This window comes from Panthera leo, chromosome C1 (assembly GCF_018350215.1).
Source record: "Panthera leo isolate Ple1 chromosome C1, P.leo_Ple1_pat1.1, whole genome shotgun sequence".
NCBI lineage: Eukaryota > Metazoa > Chordata > Mammalia > Carnivora > Felidae > Panthera > Panthera leo.
The window spans coordinates 173726280-173752701 of record NC_056686.1 but is presented as its reverse complement, the minus strand read 5'-3'; the positions used below and the strand labels follow the sequence as shown (position 1 = coordinate 173752701).

General features: G+C 34.2%; 1 protein-coding gene across 10 annotated transcripts in view; it reads left to right on the top strand.

Moving 5' to 3' along the window:
- Window positions 1-26422, top strand: part of TFPI (tissue factor pathway inhibitor) — a 102263-nt gene that overhangs the window by 45039 nt on the left and 30802 nt on the right. For 8 of the 10 annotated variants that reach the window (XM_042949404.1, XM_042949402.1, XM_042949398.1 and 5 more), the window contains 3 exons: window positions 9959-10020; window positions 18871-18993; window positions 25950-26147. In XM_042949404.1, coding sequence (XP_042805338.1) covers window positions 18885-18993; window positions 25950-26147 — 307 coding nt within the window. In that variant the 5' untranslated portion in view covers window positions 9959-10020; window positions 18871-18884. The remainder of the gene's footprint in view (window positions 1-9958; window positions 10021-18870; window positions 18994-25949; window positions 26148-26422) is intronic. The other 2 variants (XM_042949406.1, XM_042949397.1) reach the window with 1 other exon arrangement.

Genomic DNA, 26422 nt, shown 5'->3' with positions numbered 1-26422 from the left:
CAAATGTAAGACTTTGGGGGGGTCTGTTTGTGGGATTCAGTTTTCTCCTTAAAAAATACCTATCCCTATGGTTTCTTTTATCTCTAATAGTATCTAATTGTATCATCATGCTCTCCACTTCAGTTTTTATTTTTGGGTTATAACATGAAGATATTCGCTCTTTCTCCCTATTGTCACCATTTCCTTTCTATGGGATTGTCTTTACTTTTATTTCTTACATTATACATGACAAGCAGTTAGGCTCACACAGTGAACAGCTTTTAATGTATTATTCTTAGAAGAAACTCTCCAGCTTTATAAAATCATATGTGACAACTGCTTCCGAATGTAAAAGAGAGTAACAAAGTTTTTTATCAATGAGATTGTCACAATCTAAAACACAGATAAGTGTTATGATGTGACCTATTAACTAACATTAGGGAATTTCACATTACACAAGTCTCCGGAAATATGACTTCCTGTAACAGGAGCCAGATCTAGTAGATGTTTCCCTAGTGGACTGCCAGTCTTTAAGTAAACACGAATAAAGTCAATAGTCTGCAGTTATTTCAGGATGTGTTTTGTTGTTGTTTTATTTTTGAATCACCCTGTGTTTCTAATATTAATTTACTTATCAGGTCAGAATGTTTTGCTTCATTGTTTTCCATATTTTATCTTTACCCTGGGTATATTTCTAAAACATAATCTAAAAATTTGACTCTTGTAGGGGCGCTGACTGCTTCAGTCAGTAGAGCATGTGACTCTTGATCTCTGTGTGAGTTTTAGTCCCAACTTGGGCAGTGAGATTACTTAAAAAATGAAAACTAAAAAAAACAAAAGACAAACTATTTTTAAGAACTTTAAAAATCGGACTCTAATAGCAAAACATCAGGCATTATTTTAGTGTTAAAACAGTTTTAATGATGAGAAAAGGGGATTCTTACGTAGGCTTTGTAGTACTGATACTATTTTCTCATCCCCCAAGCATCCTTTATCAAAACAGTTGAAAAAAATTGGTTAATAAGCAGTTTGTGAAAGTAATAAAAGCAAAATAACTCTCAGGTTACATTTGGCTGGGTGTAGGACAAAACCACAGCCAACTAGCTTAGATAATGAGGCTACTTATTTCATTATATTATCTTACTGTACAAAGCACAGAGGTAATATGCTTCAAGACCAGTTAATTCAACACAAATCCAGGTTCCCCTGTCATTTTATTTCTATCATTTACAACAGATAGTCTTTATCTCAGGTAGGTCTCAATATTATAAGATGATTGCTTCAGTCACAAGCATCACATAAAGACAAATGGACAGACACACCATGTGGCCTTTTCCATGTGGCTCCATTTAAAGCAAGAATCTTTTTCAAAAGTACATAATCTCGAACCCCGGGAAAATAGCATACTTTCTTTCTCATATCATTGGTCAGAAACTTATCATATAGAAATAATTAAACCAATCACCATAGGGGAAATGGAATCACTACGATTAAAGTGGAGTAATGAAGCTTATTATTTATAAGTTTATTCCTGGAGTAGACATAGGCTATCTTTCCCTGAGATCTAGATTTTGAACATTTTCGGCTTACTAATATCGATAAAAAGTGGTTACAAATGGTTGTTCAATATGAAAACAAACAAGAAAACTGAAACAATTTAAAAAGTTAAAAAAATGACAAAAAGATATCCATATTCTCACTAGCCTAATATATTTTCCCTTTTTAAAACATATTTTTCTGCATGAACATCAATTTTAGCTGATCTTAAAATAGACATATTTTTTGTATTCAGCTTTTAAAATTCATATTACCATGATTATTCCCCCACTTTAGCTTCTAGTCATTAACATTACCAATTTAACTTTGTGTAATATTACATCTGATAGATGGATGTGTCACCATATCTGATAATTATCATAACGTTGCATATCTACATTAAAAATGTAACATTTTTATGCTAAAATAAACATGAGTGTGCATTTAGCCATTTTCATATATTTAAATTTCTGAGTATGTGATATTGCTAGCATAACATATCATCTACATTTTTTGAAGAAAGAATGTACACATAGGAAAAATTATTTGTGGATGATTAAATAGCAAACCACTTACATGTTTCCTCTTGCCAACACTCCTCAAAGTCTTGCCCTTGTGGTCTTTTATCTCTGCCCAATTGATAAAATCCAACTCTGGATCCTTCAAAAGTTTAATTTTGATATCTAGAGAGAAGGAACACTGATTTTCACAGGCCAATTATTATGAATTTATAATTTTGGATCCCAGAGGTCCAGAAATCCTTTAACAAGAAATTTTCAATACCTCCTTTTATTTTGTCTAGAGAAGATGTCAAACCCTCACATTTTTAAAAATCCACTACTACTTGACATTTTGAACAATCTCAACCTCTTATTCACCTAGAAAACTGAATCACAGCAACAACATCGACTTTCTATTTGCTCTTCAACAACTCCTTCGCAAAATACATACACGTACATACACTCACACATCTGAAAATGTATCATACCTCCTCAACCCCCCCAAAAGAATACTTCTCATTTTGAAACAAATATTTATTTATTATTTTTGAGAGAGAGAGAAAGAGCACAAACAGGGTAGGGGCAGAGAGAGAAGGAGATAGGACCTGAAGCCACTCAGTGCTGTCATTAGACACCCTGATGCGGGGCTTGAACTCACGAACTGCTGGGAGATCATGACCTGAGCCAAAGTCAGATGCTTAACTGACTGAGCCACCCAGGTGCCCCCACCTCTCATTTTAATGGAATATACTCTTTTCTTCAGGTCTAAATTTAGACCCTCTTCATCTGTTGCCCAGGATCTTCTATTCATGTTATAGGATCCTCTATTCATTTTTTTTTTTCTGCTTTAGTTTTTTCTCCCTCTCTCTAATGGCAGAAACATATAAAACTATACCCTCAAGAGAAGTTTCCCTTTACTTTTCTTATTTTTCCGGATACATTCATGAACTGATACCCTAACTTGCTGTGTTCACAGCCTCTATTCCAGTTCCTTCGACAGCTCACCTGCCCACACAACTATCTCAAATCTTTTGTCATTCTGCAAGGGTACTGACAATGTCATTGACACTAACCACCATGCCTTCCTTTGAACCCTCTGTGCTTCAGACATTGTCAACCTGCAACACTTTCTTGAAGTGCCTCCCTTAGCATCCATATCACTATAGCTTCCCAGGTTTCCTCCTGCTTCCCTGGCCATTTCTTAGTCGTCTTCTCAGACCTTTTCCTCATTCTCATTCTTTGGAGTTTAGTTCTAGGGTATTCCGTTCTAATCCTCATACTCCCCTCATAGAGTCACAGATTACATGAAATTAAAGTTTGTAAAAGGAAGAATGTCCGCTCCTTAGCAAGTGCTACACAAGTATGTGTTAAAACTGTTTCATCCACTACACAGAAGAAATTATCATTTATACTTTGATTTTCACATTTCTTTTTTTTTTAAGTTTATTTATTTATTTTGAGAGAGACAGAGGCAGCGTGAGTGGGGCAGGGGCAGAGAACAAGGGAGAGAGAGAATCCCAAGGAGGCTCCATGCTATCAGCACAGAGCCCAATGCGGGGCTTGAACTCACGAATCTGTGAGATCATGACCTGAGCCGAAACCAAGAGTTGGACACTTAACCGACTGAACCACCCGGGTGCCCCTGATTCTCACCTCTGGCAGAGATGTCTGTCCTGAGCTCCACATGTATGTATTAGGCTTCTTATTTCATGGCTCCAATGAATGTCTTACAGAAACTTCAAACTCAAAAGTGCCTCAGACTGAATTCATCACCTTCCTAAGGCAACAGGTTCTTTTTCTTTTTAACTCATTACCTGGAACCATCCACTGACTTTTTGTTAACTCAGAAACTATAATTGTCCTTGATTCTTCTCTCTCCTCACTTTCCATGTAATTTTAATCAACAAATTATCTTGAATTTACTTTTTAATTTCCTCACAAATCGGGCCGCTTCTCCCAAACTCCACTTCCAATGATATTACATATCATAGACAGCTTTCATTTTAAAATATTATCTGGAAGCTTCTGGGTTTCTGATATTCCAGAATATACTTAAACTCACTCCATAAAAACTTCCAAGTGTACATGTTAGGAGGACTTCTTAGTTTCATGTTTTATATTTTGTGTGTGTGTGGTAAACATTTGTGATGTTATGACATGAAGTATGGAGGATACATATAATAATGCTTGATAATTTTTATATATGATAATATATTGCTTCGTTGGGTCACACTGTGCTTCAAAATCTAAGGCAATCTGAACCTGCCATTATTTGATCCTGTCCCTTACATTTATTTCATGTTTTCATTAAAGGTATATTCTTTCCTTTAAATAAAATTTATTATATGAGTTTTCCTTTCATTAAACTTTAATGTATAACATTTCTTATACATTTTGCTTGCTCTTTATCCTAATTTCTCAAGTTTTCTTCCCAAGACTTCAAAGGTTTTTGGTATTTCACTTTATCTAGGATGTGTTTCCCAGATATTACCCTTTCCAGTTTACAACTCTTACATTATTAAGAGTACTAATCATCTAATACTGAGTATATAGCTCAACTCTGATGTTCATCATAGTGTGATATGATATGACATACTGTGTTTTTTCACCTTATTTTGCAATTTTCTTTTCAAGAGAAGAGTCTTTTTCTTTTTCTTTTCTCTTCTTTTTTTTTTTTTTAGAATTTTTAAAATTTTAATACAGTTCAAATCAGTGTGCCGGGTTCATTTCAGCTCCTTTACTGCCAAACCTGGGGGGCAGGGACTGCTTCAGTTTCTCTGCCTTCTCTTTGTGATGACCAAAGTGTAAAGGTATCTGCTGCATCGGACTTTAAACTTCACATTATCCTTATTATTATTATTTTTAATCTTGACGGAGGAGACATCTAGAACAGTCCATGAAGAAAGCAGAATGGTGGCTGCCAGCGAACTTGGCACCCTTCCGCCTGGTCATGAGCAGAAAGTCCTTGATTTCTTTGATTTTGTGAGGCATCGTTAGGAGGGGCACAGGCGAGTGCGCAGCAGGCAGAGTGGAGAGAAAAGTCTTAATCTAACTTACTTTGTTTAGTATCAAGCTAAACTCAAATAGTTTAAGGATTATAAATGAGAATGCTGATGAGGTATGATGATTGGTGATATTGAAGATGTCAGGAATTCTCTTGAAAACAGTGATTCAAATAATGATTCTTTGAATTGAGGATAAACAAGATCTTTTTTTTTTTTTTCCCCACACTTAACCCCCTTCCATTTTTTTTTTCCTCGTTGCCTGAATTGGGATAAGTCACATTTACCATTCTGAAAACAAATGTGGCCATTTCTTTGGTTCTTTACTCTCATCAAACTTTAGGCTGTACTCTGGAGATATTTGCTACTTCTGTACACATTGGAGTTTGCAGGGGTGAAAATTTGCTAAGGAAAGCCCACTAAGGCCACGCATTCTGTTACGTGTGTTTTCCACATATTATCTTTATTCAAAATCAACACAGATTATAACCTGTTCTAACCTTTATTTAGCAGCTAAAAACCTAGAGTTGTATGGATGTTTAAAGCTTTTTTCCTAGTTAACAACTAGAAAGAACCAGATTGATGTTCAAAAGGCATCTTGTTCCTCTCTTACGTCCATTCTTTTCACTTTATTTTTTGCAGTCTTACCCTACATATGAAATAACATTAATATATTTGTTTGCTCGCTCATCTCTTTTGACCCTTAATTTATTTTGAAAGAAAATAGTATACCAGAGCAGATGCATATATTTATTATTACCAATCTTTACTTTGCATCTTCATACTTTGTAAAATATTTCTCTAATTTGGTCACAGACATCATACTGTCCACAAAGACAGTCACTTTTTATTGCAGTTCAAATGAGTGATTGGTAAAGTTTAAAGGAACACATATACACTCTCACACATAACACACATACACACCATTTAGGCAAAGACAAAGAAATAAACATTTTTATAAGCCCCTGAAAAAGGTGTATATTGGAATTATATACCTGAATGGCAATTTACACACATGCAAATTCTTAAAAATGTACAAGATTTTGTCCTAATAATTCCTTGCCTGTGAATGTACCAGAAAGGAATAGTGAAGGAAATTTTAAAATGTTAAACTTCAAATATATTTATTACATTGATGTTTGTAATGTTTGTGATAACTTAATTTTCTAATTGGCAAAATAAATTCTAAAACAATAAAAAATAAAATATTATACAGTTATTAAATGAGGTTATATAGGTCATTTTAGAGAGATACCTATATCCTCATGTTCGATGACAAAGGAGGTTACCAAAATACATATGTGCTGTGATTATTCACGTTTACGTAAATACACTAATACACACATGTTCACATATATCTGAAATCATATGCATCAGTGTTTTTTGTTTTGTTTTGTTTTCTCTGAGTGTGTAGGTTGATGGCTATTCTAGGATTTTCTTCTCCTTTTCTTTATGTTTTATGATTTCTTTTTTTTTTAATTTTTTTTGACGTTTATTTATTTTTGGGACAGAGAGAGACAGAGCATGAACGGGGGAGGGTCAGAGAGAGAGGGAGACACAGAATCGGAAGCAGGCTCCAGGCTCTGAGCCATCAGCCCAGAGCCAGATGCGGGTCTCAAACTCACGAACCACGAGATCGTGACCCGAGCTGAAGTTGGATGCTTAACCGACTGAGCCACCCAGGCGCCCCTGTGTTTTATGATTTCTTAGAAATGAACATGTATTACCTTCCCCAGTTAAGAAGACCGTTTTAATTTTGTAAATATTAATAAGATCAGTTGGTCACAAAATCATCAGTCTCTCAATAATACTCTCCCTCTTTAAATGAAGGTGTTTATTAAATCTACTATAATTAGTAATACATAGTCATAGTATATTTTGCCTATGGCTCATACTATCTTAACAATACCAAACAGAATGCTTACCTTATTTTAAAAAAAATATTTATTGAGATATAATTGACATATAACTTTGTGTAAGTTCAAGGTGTATAACATGTTGATTTGATACATTTGGAAACTGCAATGTGATTATTACCATGTTAGCTAACATCTCCATTGCATCACATAATTATCACTTGTTTTTTGTGGTGGGAACAATTAAGTTGCCTGTTAACATCTTTGAAATTTATAAAATAGTATTGTTGTCTATAATTATTACATTGTGCAACAGATATCCAGGATTTTTTTATCTACTAGTTGCAAATTTGTACACTTAGACAACATTTCCCCAATTTTCTCACTCCCATCCCCTATTAACTACCATAGAATGCTTGCTTTTCATTTGTGCAGATATATCATTTAGATGAAAACTAAGTGATAATACTATGTTTTTTCTAGATAGAATCAAACATAAATGAAATAGACAATTTCTAAACGCTGTTATTAATAAAAAATATTGCATTTTTCCCATTGCGGAGATGGGGAAAAAAATAAAATTTCCAATTACTTAAAACTTATAAGCTTATTATAATCATAGAAGTTATGATGAAAGAGGACTGAACTATAGATATTTCTGAATGAAAAAATTAAATTGGTATCATGAAAAATATTTATAATCAAATAATTGCAAAATACATATAGAAACAATTTCTGTAAATACATCTTTCATTACTTTTCTGTTGACATTTTTTTATAATAAATATAAAAAGAAACTGACACTTAACCGACTGAGCCACCCAGGTACACCATTAGTGATTATTCTGTTATTGTGTAAATATTTCTGCATTAGTCTATCCATAAATATGGGAAGTTGGCTTTTGACCCAAACCTTAGCTAACCGCATTCAAGAAGGGCACAGGTCAAAGCCTTAGGAAAAAAAAACAAAACTGGCAGGAGGGGGGTCCCTTATACTTGGGAAGAGGACACAAAAATTCACCCAGTAGCCAAAGATTGAATGAATAGATTAGAACAAGTCACACAAAGGAACCGCAAAAAAGGTACCTGAAAATCTTTAAAGCATCATATTTTCTTTTTTCCCCAAATTTTAGAGGAAATAGAAGACACATATACAAATCTAAAAAAAAAAAAAAATCTTGGCTAAAGACCAAAGTTGAAAACAGCAAACTCCTATTTTATTTGAGCGTTATTTCAAGCATATAATTATAATTAGCTGTAGAATTATTTGGGATTCATATTCATATTTTAGACTGAGTCTTCATTTAGATTTTCTCCCTAGATGCCTGCTTTTAAGCTATTTTCTTACATTGGTTAATCAATTATACTTGTAGGATTAGCAACCAGAGAAACTGGTTTTTATACTGTAGTTCCTTTGGTGATATTGCCTGCTCATAGTCTTCAATTCACAATAAAGGTAATATTTCAAAGGCAAATAAATACAGACAGATATAAGTAATTGACATATTGGATAATATTTTCCTGAATTGTATTTAGTCTCTATCCCATAAGTCTTGTTTACTTTAAGGAACCTTTGGGAAAGTTGAGGATCTAGTCTTGCTTCTGTCACTTACTAGCCATGTGATGTTGGAAAATAACTCATGTATCTCTAACATAAATTCAGCATACCTGTGCCATTGGCTGTATAGCATTATTGTCCAGATACAGTGACCTAATAGATAAGAAACCACTTCAAAAAATGATAAGACTTTATTTTAAAATGATGTTTTATAAATGCTGTATCTTTGCACTTCTAATATTTCTTTTTTTTTAACTTTTTAAACATTTATTTATTTTTGAAAGACAGACCGCAAATGGGGGAGGGGCAGAGACACAGAGGGAGACAAAGAATCTGAAGCAGGCTCCAGGCTCTGAGCTGTCAGCGCAAATAGCCCTGACATGGGGCTCGAACCCACGAACCGTGAGATCATGACCCAAGCCGAAGTCAGACACTTAACCGACTGAGCCACCCAGGCACCGTGCACTTCTAATATTTCTTAAAACAAATGTGGTGTATATTCCCTATAGCCAGAATCTCATCACATTTTATCTAATTTTAACCTTATTTCATAGATAAATAATCCTGATGCCAAAATAATGCTTATAATGATGACTCAGTGTTCCAAGAATGTGGACCTGGGGTTGGGGTGGGGGGGAGTTAATAAAGAGATAAAGAAGGCTCTGTACAGACTTGTTAGAACTTATTATGTGGCAAATGTGCAGTCACACAGCCTTAGACCTTTCTTGAGAAGCCACCCAAACATTTGCATTCCCACAATGTATTTATTAAAAAAATATTTTTTGCCTGAGAAAAGTCTGGCTCTGAATTCTCTTACTGAGATTATGCAAGTTCAGAAACTCTCCATCCAGGAACAAGAGTTGGAAGCCTATTAAAAATAGTTAAAAAAAAAACAACAAACATTTCTGGACCCTGGTCATTATGAATATTTGTGAATTTTCCATTGAAAATACTACTCATAAAAAATGACCTTCAAAACACACAGAGAAAATAGAAAACTAAAAATCACTGGAGGGTTTTTATCTTCCCCTTCTCTCACCATAAGTTTTATTCTAATTCTCTATTTCTTCATTCATTATCCTTGGTGTTAGTGTGCAGCAAACTCACCCAAAATGTGAAAGAGCCAAGGAGGCACATAGATTAAAGATAAAAGAAGGCTCCAAATTTTAGTGGGCAGAAAGGTAGCCCCCAAGGGACCAGCCAAATTGAGTAGATGGCAGTAATAAACACCAAGAGGATAACAACGTTAGCGACTGCTGAGCAGAAAATTGGAGTTATTCTTCAATCTGTTTTTTCCTCTTTTCTGGTTGTCAGGTTTGTCTGTCCTGTCTTTCATTGATACACCACAAAGAAGCAGCCAAAATGAAATTCCTCCCTTTTAGACATAGCAAAGTATGCATTGATCTTGCAAATTGACAGTAAAACTTTAAAAAAGAAGTTCAATAATATGTGAGCTCGGAACTTTAAATTATATAAGCACCGTGCTGATAATACACAACACAATTACACAATATGAAATTTTTCCAGATTAATTTCAAGATGACAGATCACAGAAGATAACAAGAAAGAGTACATTCCCGGAACTAAAGGTAGAATAGATCTGTAACTGTCTACATATTGTTTCATGTCTTTCCCAAAATTATGTACTAGAAATCGAATGCTGTAATTCCAGCCTACTCTTAGTGTCTTCCATTCTCTGTGAGCTTTTTGCTCTTTGAATCCTGCCGTAAGTTCTCATTCACATCAATGTCCATTGCCATTCCTTTTGAGTTCTCTTCCAGTCACCAAAGCCAAATTGCCAACATATTTCTAGCTCCACTTGACTGCGATCCTTAGAATATTCACTTTACCTTAAGATCCGTACTGCTCATCTTCTAATTTGTAGCCCAGGAATTCTTGGCTTGCATACTAACCAAATCAGTACAAAAATGTTTCTCAGCTTCTCCCTAATCTCTTTCCAAGTTAGTGCTATGCTTTCAATTATTTTCTAGACCTTCATAGAATCTGAGATAACATTCTCAAGGAAGAATAAGCTCCATGAATATTGAGCTTCGGTTTTTTTACAGTGCACCCAACATGATGTCAAACATTACTTATACAAATTATAATAACTAAAATTTACTGAAGCAGTCACCATTCTAATTCCTTTACATTTAATCCTCACATCCAGTGAAGTAGGTTCTAGTAAAATACCCAATTTATAGATGAGTACACAGAAGCAAAGAGGGGATAAATATATTATCAAATTCACATAATTGGTAAGTGACTAAACTGGTATGTGAAGTTTTACAGTCTGTACTAGTTTACCAGGGCTGCCAAAACAATATCCCATAGACTGGGTAGCTTAAACAATAGAAATTTATTTCCTCACAGCTCTGAAAGCTAGAAGTTCAAGATGAAGGTGTCAACAAAGAGTGGTTTCTTTTGAGGTCTCTCTTCTGGGCTTATAGGTAGTACATCTTTCCTCTGTGTGTATCCATATCCTAATGTTTCCTCTTTATATAAGGACACCAGTCATATTGGATTAGGGCCCACCTCAATCTCATTGGTCCTTAATTATGTCTTTAAAGGCCTTATCTCAAAATACAGCACAGTCTGAGTTACTGGGGGGTTAAGATACCATATGAATTTGTAGGGGGACACACGGAGCCCATAGCACAGTCTCACTCCAGACTCCTTCTGTTAACCACTAAACAAACCTAAAAAAGAGAAAAGGCAGAAGGGAGATGGGGAGAGAGGAAGGAAGGAAGGAAGGAAGGAAGCAAGGAAGGATGGATAGCAGGAAAAACAGAAGAGAAAGAGAAAAGAAGGAAGGGAGGAAGGAAAGATATTACTTGGGATCAGAGCATGGGACATTACTTAGATTGATTTGATGGCTCTTGGTTTCCATAAGGGATATAGTCATCTCTACCACAGTGATATAATTGCCAAGCAGAATAACCTTGTAGGCAGCCAGAAGCTGGGTACTTCATAGACATTGCTGAAGACAGAATTCCCCAATTCTTGGGAAGACAGCTTGGTATGGTGATATGACCATGAACTCTGGAGTTACAGAAACAGGGATGCAAATATTAGCTGTCTCATTCTATTTGGAAAAATCATACTTCTTTTTTGAGCCTCAGTTTTCTTAAGATGGGTATAATATTTCATGTAGAATAAGATTATTTTTGGGGGGGGTGAGGACAGAAGGAGAGAGAATCTTAAGCAGGCTCCATGCTTAGTGTGGAGCCCAAAATAAGGCTCAATCCCATGACCCTGGGATCATGACCTGAGCCTAAATCAAGAGTCTGATGCTCAACTGAACCGCCCAGGTGCCCCATATTTTTTAAAAGGATTGTAGTTGATAGAAAGTTCATAGATAAGCTTATATCCTCAACAAGTAAAAATCTCAAGGTTCTTCCCTTTTCCTTTCCATTTTTGGCTCCTCACTTCCTAGATTTATACTGACTACTTCCCTTTCTTGCACATAATCTCTCAAGAATATTAATATCATAATAGCGAAACAACAAATAACACATTTCTTTCACCTAATTATCTCTTTTCTAAGTACACTTTTTAAAAATGTTTATTTGTTTATTTTCACAGAGAGAGAAAGAGCGGGGGGAGGGGCAGAGACAGAGGGAGAGAAAGAGTCCTAAGCAAGTTCCACATTGACAGTGCAACATGAGGCTTGACCTCAGGAATCGTGAGATCATAACATGAGCTGAAATCAAGAGTCAGGCGCTTAACTGACTAAGCCACCTAGATGCCCCTCTAAGTTCACTTTTAGGCATCCCTCCTACACACTACCATCTCTTTGGATTGGGTGTTAGCAATTGCTCTTTTTCCTCCTTTGATTTGGAAAATACCTGCCACTTGAGTAAAATTTTATAAACATGAAATCTAGTCTATTCATGTTATATTTTCCTTTAAAAATTTCCTTTTATACAAATTTTTCAACTTGAAATATGAAATATTTCATACTTCCGGAAAAGTAGAGTATGCAATTTAAAAAAGACAATACATTTAGAAAAAGAAATATGGATGAATGACCACTCTATCACATTTGCTGCTAACCCCTATTTATTATTTTTTGTGTGTGGGTGTGGTGGAAATAAATAAAACTGCATGGATATATCCAGAGATGGATACTGTACCCTAATTTTAGCTCACAAAGTATACCCAAATTAATTCACTTATTTATCAAGTATTACTTTGTCATTTTTTGGGTATCAAACATAGAATGTGAAAGTTGCATAAAGTGTCTATGCTCACAATGGAAAATGCTTTACTGTTCAAGGCAGTAAACATGTATACAAATAAATATGTAAGTGATGATAAGCGTTATTCAAAAAACAAAGCAAGACATAACTAGTAGGAATGTGAAATGCTGCAGCTGATTTGGCAGTTCCTTAAAAGATTAAACAAAATTACCGTATGATCCAGCAATTCCACCCCTAGTTATATACCCAAGAGAAATGAAAACGTATGTCTGCACAGAAACTTGTACACAAGTGTTCATAATGTTATTCATAATAGCCCAAAAGTGGAAACAACACAAATGCTCATTGACTGATAAATCGATAAATTATGGTATGTCTATACAATCAAATATTTTCAGCAATATAAAGAAATGAAATCCTGCTATATGAACCTTGAAAACATTACGCTAAATTAAAGAAGCCAGACACAAAAGGCCATTTAGTGTATTATTCCATTTATATGAAATATCTAGAGTTAGGTGATATATAGAGACAGAAATTAGATTAATGGTTACCTAGAGATGTGGAATGGGGAAACTGGGAAGGGAGGAGATAATGGCTGAAGGGTATGGAGTTTCCTTATAGGTTGATGAAAATATTCTAAAACTGATGGGGGCAGTGTTTGTACAACTCTATAGATACACTAATAGTTACTGAACTATTGGATTATTTTTAAAAATCAAATGTATTAAAAATAAAAATTGGTGCTCAAGATACTTATATGAAAATGAAGAGCTAAGCCATAAACCAAGATAAAATATTTATAATGTATATGTTTGGCAAAGAATTTATGTCCATAATAGGTACAGAACTTCTACAGTTCAGTAATGAAGAGACAAAGAAGCTTAAAAAAGAAAAACCAGGTTATTGGGATAGAGAATGATGAGGTACTGGTGCTGGTTACTTTTTAAATATGGTGCTCTAAGAAAATCTCTTGGAGGAGAAGATATCTGGAAAGGGTACCAACTAAAAGAAGGGAGTTTGCTAATCCAGTATCTCGGAAAAGTGTATTCCCATGACAAGAAATAGTGGCTTTGGGGGTTTCTGGGTGGCTAAGTTGGTTGCATGACTCTTGATTTCAGCTCAGGTCATGATCCCAGGGTCATGGGATGGAGCCCTGCTTTGGGCTCCCCACTGAGCATGGAGCCTGCTTGGGATTCTCTCTCTCTGCTTTCCCCTCTCCCATCCTTCTCTCAAATAAATTAATTAATTTAAAAAAATTGTAGTTTCAAAGTCTTAAACCTAGAAGTTGTATGGTTTGTTCAAGAATTAGCAGTTTCAGTGAGGCCAATGGATTAGTAGGTAGTGTCCATAAAGCCAAGCAATTACAGGAAAGACAGGAAATAAAATTGAAGGGGAGCTGGAAATGACTTATTGGGCACCCTTTCCCTTGGTGAAATGACCCTACCTCACGATGATGATGATGGTATAGGGAAACATTTCCCAGCTCCTGTCTTATATTTTTAATTGCCTTTATACAGGCCCACTTAGAAGACATAACCTTCACATACAATCTGTCCAGTCTGAATTCATCCCTGATATGCACACCAATACTTACATTAATTTCCCTATTTCTAAGATTACACAACAGTTTACTCAGGATGTGCTTGAATTATCTGCCCTTCATATCCTGCATTTACTCACTCAGTTTTATCAATACTTAAAAAGTCTCTCCTACCTGCCCTTTTCTCTGTGGTTCCACTGACAACTCCCTGTTCATAATTTCAATCTGATCTTCTGCAACATTCTAGCTGTTAATTCCTTAAACTTTGCCCTTTTGACATGTTTCCATATATGCTGGATTTTATTAAAGCACAGATCACATCGTGCTTTTTAATATTTTTCTGGTTCAGAAAATCTACTGACTTTTCCTTAAATGTAACATTATTTGTCAAAGTATTTCCCCAAAATATTTTATGGGACAGTAGTCCCATATAAATTTGGAAATGCATTTACTATATTCTCCCATAGAAAATACAATTGTACATTACCATAATAAGGATCCTATGAAAGTCCTACAGTTGAGAAACCTTTATAAGTTTTTTAATTCTGACATATATATATATATATATATATATATATATATATATATATATTTCTGTAACAACTAATAACACGTTGCCTAACTCATATTATGAGAACACATCTTGACCTAAAAGGATAAAATTGATGCTGCAAATTAGCACTAAAGTAAAAAATAGAAAACGTAAACTATACTAACTATAGATTATTCTGTGAAGTGTGTAAAATGTGTTCATTAAAATGCATAAATTTTTAGAACTTAAATGGAATTTAGGGACAATGTAGCAAAAGTCATGTGTTTTATAAATCAGGTTTAAAAATATAAATTTATTTCCAAAGGTTACTTAACAGGCTGTTGGCAGAGCTAAGTATAGGAGTTTTAAATTTTGGCCCCCAAAAGATAAATACTATTTTTATTCAAGTTAAATAATTTAACATGAATTTATTGTCCACTACTATGTACCTGGCATCTACAAAGATATGCTGACAATTTATCTAGGCATTGTTATTAACATTGTATATTTATTTAACTCTGTTGGTTACATGTAAATTCAAGGCTTCCTCTAGATTTTTAAGTCTCTTAGTGTCTAACATATTATCATGCACAACTAGTCACTAACATAACACCTTTACGTAATATATTCTTGCTATATAATTAAAAATTAAAGGGGACTTGGTAAGACTGAGGGTCCTCCTTCTGGTTCATAGCTGGCACCTTCTTGCTGTGTCCTCAGATAGTGAAAAGGATGAGGGGTATTTGTGGGGTCTCTTTTATAAGAGCATGAACCTTATCCCTTAAGACCTAATCACCTCTGAAAGGCCCTACCTCCTAATACCATCACATTTGGGAGTTAAGATTCTATATAAGAATTTGGAGAACACTAATAATTCAGATGATAGCATAATCCCACCAACAATAGTGAAGGTCCAAATGCTCATTAACACTTTATGTTGTCAGCTTTTATTAATTTTAGTTGTACTCTCTCACAATAGTGCTAATTTTAATTTTTCTGATGACTATGTTGAGCATTTTTTAATATGCTTATTTTCCATTTGCATTTAATTTTTGAGAAGTGCCTATTCAATCTTTAACCCATTTTTAATTGGATTATTTATTTTTAATTCCTTATACATTTTCAATGTAGTCTTCAGATACATGAGTTTCAAACACTTTCTCACAACTTCCTTTTCAGTGTCTTAATGGTGCTTATCTTGATGAGCAGAAAATCTTGATTTTAATGAAATGTGATTAAGAGTATTTTATTTTATAATTGGTGCTATGTCCTGATTCAGAAATCTTTGCCAACCTTGTCATGAACATATTATCCTATGTTTCTTTTATAAGATTTAATGTTTTATATTTCACATTCAGATCTTTGAACTCCTTTGAGTCAATCTTTCTGTACGATACCAGGTTGGGTAGTAGATATTTTTAATGGGGCCAGATATTCAAGAAAGTAGAATGCAGAAAGGTATAGTGAGTTAACCGATGTACAGCTTCAGTTTGGGTTTGCCGTCTTGTTTACTGTTTTGCAATGTAAGTTAGTGATGCTTTTGGAAGTTTTAAAAAGAAATCAATTACAATGATATGTAATTAAGTCAGTTCACTCTAAGTGATCTCCACAAATTACAGCTTTACCAGTGTCATAACAAATTATAGTATTTTTTCAGTGGTGTGCCCAAATCAGTCTTTTGCTCTGGAAGGCTGAGTGCTTTTGGCCACTCTTCAGGGGCAACATTGTGAAGAAAGAGGACTGGACTGGTAATCTGCTAACCTGATTTCAAACTCTGTGTGTCATTAATTAGCTGTAGTTCGCTACAGGGCATTCTTATAGTTTTAGCTGTCCGACACCCTTCCTTTCTTCTGGAAGCAACAATCCGCTCCTTCTTGGAGCTACACTTGTCCACCCTAAGACCCATACACTTATGTTAAGATTTGCAAGGTTACTACATTTTCCTATTTTCCAAACCTGAAACAAGTCCATTTCAGCTTCCCCAAATTGATTCCAGTCTCCCAACAGCTTGTCATCTCAAATGTACTGGTCCAAAAGTTTCAATTCTTCCAAATTGAAACCATCAGTGCTATTCTTAAGCTATTTGAAACTAGTCCATAAAGAGAAGCAGTCACATTGTTTTCATGGAAGAATGTTTTAAGGTTTAAAATATCAGTGCGGTGCATCCTACTATGTAGAGAAGGCTGGGCTGCACTGAGGGGGAATAAAGCTTGTCTAAGGAGTGCAGTAGCAATGAGCGACTCCTGGCGGTATTCAGCTCCCCGACTCTCAGATCCAACCACAAACCTTCCTTTCTGATCCTAGATTATTCTACCTTCTCTAGAATGAATAAGCTGATGGCCTTTTGACCTAAACTGTATGAGGTGCCTTGTGTTTCTTACATCTAAGGAAAGTCTAAAACCACTAAAATTAGGCAACACTCTAGGCCAATATTTTAAAGAGAATAATTTGATGAGTTTGAAGCCCAAATTCTCATCAAGTTCTTCAAGCACCCAACCTCAGCCTGCTCCCTAAACCATGGGACAGGAAAACATGCTATATTTTACAATCAAGATATAACAAGGTTGTATATCTCAAAGAAACTAATAGAAATAGAAGAGTCCTTGAAAGACTCGAAATTGAGCTGATAGACTCTTCAAAATTATATATCTATATGCATATATATATATACATACCTATTTGTGGATTCGAATAGTTTATGATATGATATAGAAGGTACGTAACACTGCTATTGACTAAAAATCAAGTGTATGTTAACATTTACAAAGTGTTGTGAGAAAACAGGTTGTACATTTCACTAGTAATTTTTATGATGCTTAAAGCAAAGGGGGACTATTTATTACTTATTACAAAGCTACAAACACCTTAATGGCGTGTATTGCAGCTATGATTTGTTACAGGCGTAAACACAGAATTCTCTAAATTGTTTTAGATGGAATATCCATTCCTGCATTTGTGACTATTTACTGATAAGATTTTGTTTTCTTTCCTGACGCTGATAACATCCTCAGTGGCTGAACATGTGCCTATGTTCTTTCTTTTTCTCTTCCTGTGCTGCATGAACACATTTCCTTCCACCTTTGAATCCAAAGGAGACAGAACCTTTAAAAAAATTTCAGTGTGGTTTTCCATTAGTTTTTACTGTGGATCTCTAAATCATTTTGAAAGAGGAAGTCTCACTTTCCTGCTGAAATCTATTTCCCTCAGAGTGTAAATGTGTTGGTTTATCACTTAAAGTCACTTTTCTGTTAAACTCTTTTGAATCAGATAATAACTGCCTAAAACGAGGTGGACGAACTGAGGTAAAGGACTCAATAGAATGCTAGACATGTATTTTGTCTGCAGTTCTGTTTGCTCTCTCATAGAAAACCTGGTTCGGAAATTGGTTATAAAAACAAATCTATTTTAAAGGAAACAAAGACAAAAATTTGTAAAATGCCTTTCTTTTTTTTAAAAGAAGTACTGGGGGCGCTGGGTGGCTCAGTCGGTTAAGCGTCTGACTTCGGCTCAGGTCGTGATCTCGCGGTTTGTGAGTTCAAGTCCCACGTCGGGCTCTGTGCTGACAGCTCAGAGCCTGGAGCCTGTTTCAGATTCTGTGTCTCCCCCTCTCTCTGACCCTCCCCCGTTTAAAAAATAATATTTTTAAAAATTTTTTTAAATAAATAAATAAATAAAAGTACTGAAACAAAGGGAAAGTGAAATCAGGAATTTAACGTTGCCTGCATTAGTGAAATAACAGAAGAATGTACAAAATATTAAAATGTAATTAATTCTGGCTGAGAAAGAAGGGTAGCAAATATTCTTGCATTAGAACTGATGCAGATAAAATCGCATATGAAAATGGATCTTAATACATACTTAGCCATGTTGATGAGGATTTACCCATGTCTCTCAAATACTGCCATTTTAAATTTGCATTTTCAAGGCTGAAACATGAGCTACATACTTGAATGTTAGACATATGTCCTGAATGTCTGTCTACAGTAGTAAATGCCACATACACGTTTTAAATATGACTCATGGAATTTGTGGACAGAAGTGTGTGAGAATACACATTAAATGTCATAGAAATTTACATGTGGAGGCATGCATAAGATTCCTACCAGTCTGTAGACAATTTGACATTACTCTTAATTAAATATATCTGGGTTCTGTATTTCAGAGATAATTTCTACAATGAAGAAAGAACAGATTTTTTGGACTTCTGTGTGTCTGCTGCTTAACTGTGCTTCTGCCCCTCTTAGTGCTGTCGCCGAGGATGCTGAGGAATATACAGATGTCACAGGTAAAATGTTAGAAGCATTCATCTTTTTCAGCTAGTTAAAGCTCTCAATTTTAATTCAATAATTTAATGTATTTTTCTCCATTGTGTAGAAAAATTAGCTTTTGCAGAAGTGACATTTTTCTTGGGAAATGTCTTATATGTGAAATGTAAAAAAAAATCCAAACAACAAAAAAATGAAACTTACACCAAAAAAAGTCACTTTAGCAAGGAAGGCTCTTTTTTTCAGGCTATAACATCTTAACACTGAAGGATCTCTGGACAAGTGCAGGTAGCAAAGTGCTGTAGAAACAGCTCTCTGTGAACCGTGATGCCACCCTTTGGCTGGGATAAGTGTGAAAAGAAAAAGGAAACTACAGACATTCTCTCCTTTTCTTGCCTTATTCTCAAAATAAGAACTTCCCAGATGAGTCCAGTGTGAGAACCTAGCCACACAGGACACTGGGAGATCTGGCTTAGTGCAAGTTAGTTCTCATCCCAGGAAGCTCTGTATCTAAAAACAAAATATTAACAATCAGCAATAGAACAAAAAGAAGACTGTACCATGACTGTTATTATAGATTTCTTTCTTAAAAGTAATATTTTTGTGGCAAATTAGTAAAACATTGATAGAAGTCTCAAGTCATTGGTAATAGTGAGAGAACATGAACAAAGTGATAGCTTCTATTCGTATGTAATGTTTATGATGTACAAAAGACTTCCATAAATACATTTTTATTTCATATATCTAACCACTCTTTAAAGTGATTTAATTCAATATATTTCCTTTTGATAAAGACTAAATAAATATATATTATGTGCCTGAGATTGGTAGGTCCTAGGGAAGCAGTGATGAGTCAGACCAAGTTCTCAAGAATCTGTTTCATGGAGAGACTGTTCTATTGTCAGTGAAAAAAAAAAAAATTGTTATAAAAATTTCCTAAAAATGAAACTATTTAATAAACACTATAATCTGCTTTTATAAAATGAGAATTTAGGCATTATGAAATAAGCTCTAATTCTTCATTTGCCCCATTTATCAAAAGAGATAGCTTCCGATATTCTGGAAGTTGAGCAGAGAAGGAATGTAGAGAATAAAATCCCAACAGGGAAACAGCGGGCAACCATCTTGGGAGGTGGGAGGAGAGAGGATCCCCAATATTCACCTAATCTAATCTCCTCAGTTAGCCTGAGAAAATGCACGCCAGGTCACCAGAAGCTTCCTGAAAATGTTGTTGTTGCCACAGTCGGCCAACAAGCCAGAATTAACCCATCAATAATTAAGCCAGAGTTTAAAATCTCTGGATAAATTCAGAAAAAAACAAGCTGGCTAAGAAAACATCTTTATCTCAAAGTTAGACTTGAAGGTCACTAAACTGACTAGCTGCACAGTCTTAACCAGTTTTGGGGTTTGGGGTTTTGTTTTTAATTAATCTTTCAATAACATGATTCCATATCAGAATCCATTCAATTTTGAAGATACCATTTATCACACTGTGCCAAAGTCATGACATCTTTTTATAGAAGTATACCATTTGATTGAATAGAGTATTATCATCTTATAAGAAAACATAAGGTTTTATTGCTTCTCTCACAAGGGAATAGTAGACCTTTTCTTAATCAGTCTAACCAGCGGGGAGGATGAAAAACAATAAACCTTTTGATAATAAAAAAACGATAGTGACAAGATTGTTTTAAAAATTCCTTTAGAGTGGGAGAGAGAAGATTAACAGGGAGAATTTAAAGAAAAGCAGGTGTCCTTTATAAGATTTAGAATCAGACAGACCTAAGTTTGCATGTGTGGTTTGTCACTCAGTGGCTTTGCAAAATTAGGTGAGTTATGTAAACTCTCTGACTCCCAGTATCTTTATATATAAAGATGTAAATAATTATGTTCATATGGTTGTTATATGAACTGCGTAGAAGCACCTGGCACATTTTGTGGCAGGGAGAAGTCAGAGCATATGGCTGCATTCTTAAATAGTAAATTCCATTAAAACTCTAGACTCCCAAACAAGTTCCAGGAGAATGAGGACTCTAAAAGGGATGTGACATATCCCCAAATATTATCATGAGCCTTCTATCCAACATCCCAGGGCAGGGGGAAGGGAGAGTGAGATTGTAATCCTCAGACTATGAGACATAAAATACAAGAAATCAATGAGAAAAATGACATAATATAAACCATAATTCTGTCTGGCTGCATCAGATTAAATTCCTGTTATACTGCTCTGTATGTGTTTTCTAGTTACGTGGTGTTAGGCAGATCCTTGTCACTAACACTTTCCTCAAGTCTCAGTTTCAAGTCTCAGGAAAGCTCTCCCTGATCCTTCAGACAAGCTTAGGCATCTTAGTACACACAAACACAGCACCTTGAATGTCCTGAATATTTATGTAAGTAAGTCTTCAGTGTCTGCATGCTACATGAGAGTGTGTGTTTGGGGGGGGGGGGGCAGGGTGTCTGCTGCCACCTGATATTTGTACTATCACATCCGCCCTGACCACGCAGTGTCTGACACATGATCAACACACGATTGTTAACTTTCAAAAGGATTTATCCAAAGTAAGAAATAAAAACCAAGACAGACTTGCATCCCTTTTGGATGGAGTGCATGGCACCACATTCAAGGGAGTGCACCTCATCACTCCCCCACGTCAGCAATGTGCAAAGTGTGGGTCGTAAGCTGATGGGACAACACAATATTCTAATACATGATTCATCTAAAAAATACATTAAAATGTGAACAGTAACGATAAAGAACTAGGTAATAACTTAATAAAATATAGTTTACAATTAATTCTTAGTGTTTCCTTTGGGAAGTTTTGTAAAACCACCTGCTTTCATTATTGAAACATTTTTAGTTTTTATAAAGTAAATTTGAGAAAAAAAATGTATTGAGTGGAAATCCTAGGATTAAATCTATGTCCTTGACCTAAATGCCAATCTAGGAATCTCAGTCATGCAGATCTGTGACAGTATCACTCAATGTTAAGAATGTGTGAGATATTTGGTGTAAAACTATGTGGGGGTCAATTCTAAAGCCAGCACTTATGGTGTGAACTGAGCAATTAATTTCGATAGTGCTATTTTATAATTTTTAAAATGGTATTTAAAAATACCTAATTCAGAAGGTTGTTGTGATTATTAAATAATACAATTACAAAATGTCTGGAGCACAATTCATAAACAACAGCTGTTACTACTACTACAGGCACAAATATGGTACTAGCTTTCGTTTTTGTGGTGATGGCCTGCCACCTGGTGGCATAATTACTAAATAGCAAGTTGAGGGAGCGATATTTGTTTAATAGACAAAATGTAAAGTAAAAGTTTTGGCATGATGAATAGGACAATCAAATACATCAAAAGTCAAAATCAGAGGAGTCATCAATGAAGATGTGAAGATTTCTGAATATCTGAGGTAGCATCAGCGTGGGAATAAGGAACCATAATATTATATGAGGAGCGCTATAGGAATTTCTGAAAAAATGGGATATAAGCCATAAGCTTCAAAATATCCGAATATTATTTATTATTCCTAGCTAATTCTCAAAATTATTTATGTGACTCCTGAGATCCTGAGACCTATTCTAAGATCAGACATTTATAGAACTGACAGGTCAAATTTTTATCGGTCACATAAAAATGCATCCACAAATACATTGTGCTAATGCAATGATACTTATCGTGGGTCTGCTCTGAATCAAGTGCACTGCTTAGAGTCTTTGAGGCAAAGTTTCTAGCTTCTCACAACTTTTAACAGTTCAGAATGTCAGTCACAGTATTCTAAATCTTTAAGTAAAGAAAGGGAACATAAACAGCATTTACATTTATTCACAAATATACTACCGCTCAGAAAAGGCTTTCAGTTATTATTGAACTCAAACTGACAACTGTAATTTCAGTGATGAATGGGAAAGATATTTTTTCACAAATCATTTTTTCTTTATGTTTACCTATTTATCTATGGAAAATACTTTTACCAACTCTAAAATGCTGTTATATATAATGTATATGTATTATATATAAGTGCTCTTATATATATAACATTTATAATGAACTATAGAAAAAAGCACCTGTGTGTATAATTTAAGAAAATAAAATTTTGGGGAAGTCTAAGAACATTTAAGCAAAATTTATAATTCTGAAGTACACATTATTAGATGCCAGAAACTTTTAATATGCCTTGAGAGACATTTTATTTATTTCTTAATTTTTTTATTTTTTTAGACACATTTTAAAGCCAATCATATTCAAAAAGTTCATCGGCATAAAATATTAGGTACATCATTAAAAAGAAAAGGAAATGAGATTTAAATTTATATATGTCAATCAATAGTTATTTACTCATTTGGTAAACTATTTACATATATATTATAGAGATTGGCTTTTGGGACATTATATAATTGGTGTAAAAATTACTTAAAAATATCGTATAAACACCCAAATTATATTTTTCAACTGCACATACCCCACAGGAAGCTGAAAACAGACAAGTGCACAGGTGCATAAAATTCAAATTAGTTAAAGGTTTGACCAGTATTATAACTTGTAATCAGCCAGTTCATGAAAATTGTGTTTGGTGTGAAAGTATATATGTCTTTTGTAGATGAAGATCTATATGTCATAATAAATCTCTGTTCTATGTTTTTCTACCTTATCACATTTGGAATTTGAAAACTTAACTGTTCTATAATTTGTCAGCTCCATTTATTTCAATTGAAAAAAATGTCAATTATATTATCAAAGAAATAAAAATGGTGATATGGTATTTTATAAATTAAACTGAGATTTTTTTTATGGTTAAAAGTTGCATTAAACTGATGAATGGATAAAGAAATTGTGGTTTATATACACAATGGGGTACTACGTTGCAATGAGAAAGAATGAAATATGGCCCTTTGTAGCAACGTGGATGGAACTGGAGAGTGTGATGCTAAGTGAAATAAGCCATACAGAGAAAGACAGATACCATATGGTTTCATTCTTATGTGGATCCTGAGAAACTTAACAGAAACCCATGGGGGAGGGGAAGGAAAAAAAAAAAAAAGAGGTTAGAGTGGGAGAGAGCCAAATCATAAGAGACTCTTAAAAAACTGAGAACAAACTGAGGGTTGATGGGGGTGGGAGGGAGGGGAGGGTGGGTGATGGGTATTGAGGAGGGCACCTTTTGGGATGAGCACTGGGTGTTGTATGGAAACCAATTTGACAATAAATTTCATATATTGAAAAAAATATATAAGCCAAAAATAAATAAATAAATAAAAATAAAAGTTGCATTAAGGGGTTGAGATAAAATTTACATGTTCATAAATAATTACCATGGAGTGAATGAAACAGCATATTAATAACTTATGCATAGAAAGCTATATTTTTAATCCTTCTAAGATTTCAGGGCATACTTATAATTTTATGACCCATATAGAAAATGAAAAATAATATTCCAATTATTTTATCACAGAGAATTTTAACATTACTGAAATATAGCTAAAGCTAGACATTAATTCGATATAGATAATTAAAATAACAAAACCTGAAGGGTAGAAGACATTAGATAAACTTACCTATTCTAGCTTTGATGATATGCCTATCTTCTCTTTCAAAAAATTCAAGAAATTTTTTGAAATTTCAAGAAATTTTGAAATTACAGGAATTCAACACTGATTTCCTTCTCGATGATTTATATCCACAAACTTTTTTTATTTAATGCTTTTAACATGTTGCATATATTTTTACAATGATGACATTCATTCATATTTTTCAATGTAAATTATTTTATAGTGTATTAAAGTCTAGATACCTAGACTTCATCAGTTTTCACTTAGCAGAATACTGCTGCCCTCTGAAGGGCAAATTGGTTTAGGTCATTTTGAGGTTTCAATATCCCTCAGAAGTGACCAGAGTGAATACTTAAAGTCTTAGAAAATATATTATAGACAATCCTCAGAAGTATGAAATGGCATTATTTGGTCTTTATTATTTTGGTGGTACCAGCCACAATTGTCCATGTCTATCATACCGATAAATCTATAAGCAAATGCAACTTCTTTAAAATTAGGCTTCTATTGTTGGACTTAATAAAATTAAAAAATTCTACTCCTGAAATCATTGTTTCACCATATGCTAACTAATTTGGATGTAAGTTTTAAAAAATAAAAAAATTAAATTAAAAAAAATTAAAATTAAAAAAATTGAGTTTTCTGTATGTACAACTCCCTTCACAAGATATGAAATTCTCCTGTGACTAAAATAAGTGACGGAATACTGAGGGAAAAAAATTCTAACTCAAGATCAAAATAATTGCCTCATTCTATTTTAAAACATAGATAGTGTTGTATAACTTTTTCAACATTGCTAAAATACCGTTACCAACCATGGTAAGTAAAAGAATGGACCATGATATATATGTACTTGTAATATCAAACACCTATACTTTCATAATTAGGGAAATGGTTTAACATGGTATGATATAGTACACATATATATGAATCTAGATATACTATTGTTTGTAACAAGTTATGTGTAAAAAATGGCACAACTGTGGATTAGAGAGCAAAGCAAAGAGTTGATATTAATGTCTGCCCTTAAAAACTGTTGAATTTAAAAAGATGTCTCTATTTAATTTCTAATGTCAACACACTTGTTACCTTACAATTGCTACTCAGTTCCACATTGATCAACTGGTATATTTTTAAACAAATCCATAACAAGAGTCTAGAAAACTATTCTACATTTTCCTTTAATAATCAGTAATCAACTATTAAACTTTAATAGTTGATAAAACCTGTTTCATTGGTGTGTTTATAAACTTTGTGTACCTGTTTGATAATCTTGAATAACTTGTCATGGTTTCTTCAGCCTGTGCTATTTCTGTTGTACTTTTTCAGAAAAATTAGGACATTCTGAAAAGGAAATGAAAATAAAGAACATTATTGCAGTGTTGATGAAAGCTTATATATCTTTTATTTTTACCTTGTAGATGATGGGTTACCACCACTGAAACTTGCACATTCATTTTGTGCTTTGAAAGCAGATAATGGCCCATGCAGAGCAATCCTTACGAAATTTTTTTTCAATATTCACACTCAACAGTGTGAAGAATTTATATATGGGGGATGTGAAGGAAATCAGAATCGCTTTGAAAGCCTGGAAGAGTGCGAAGAAAAATGTATAGGAGGTAGGTTTCTGGGGACAATTATTACCCAAGAGCCATTAGGTTCCTTTAACTTTTTCAAAAAGTTCAGGGTTATTAGATCTAATCATAGATCTGATAATTTTAGAAAAAAAAGTTAAACTATTTTAACATTCCAAGGAACATTTTGTTCACATTTTTGGCATTCCTGTGCAAATATCGTTTTTCATTGTTTATATCAGTTATCATAAGTTATATTAAGCCCCACTTATTATCCTATATTTATTTCTCCATAATAAAGAAGAAAAAACTTTAAGTTC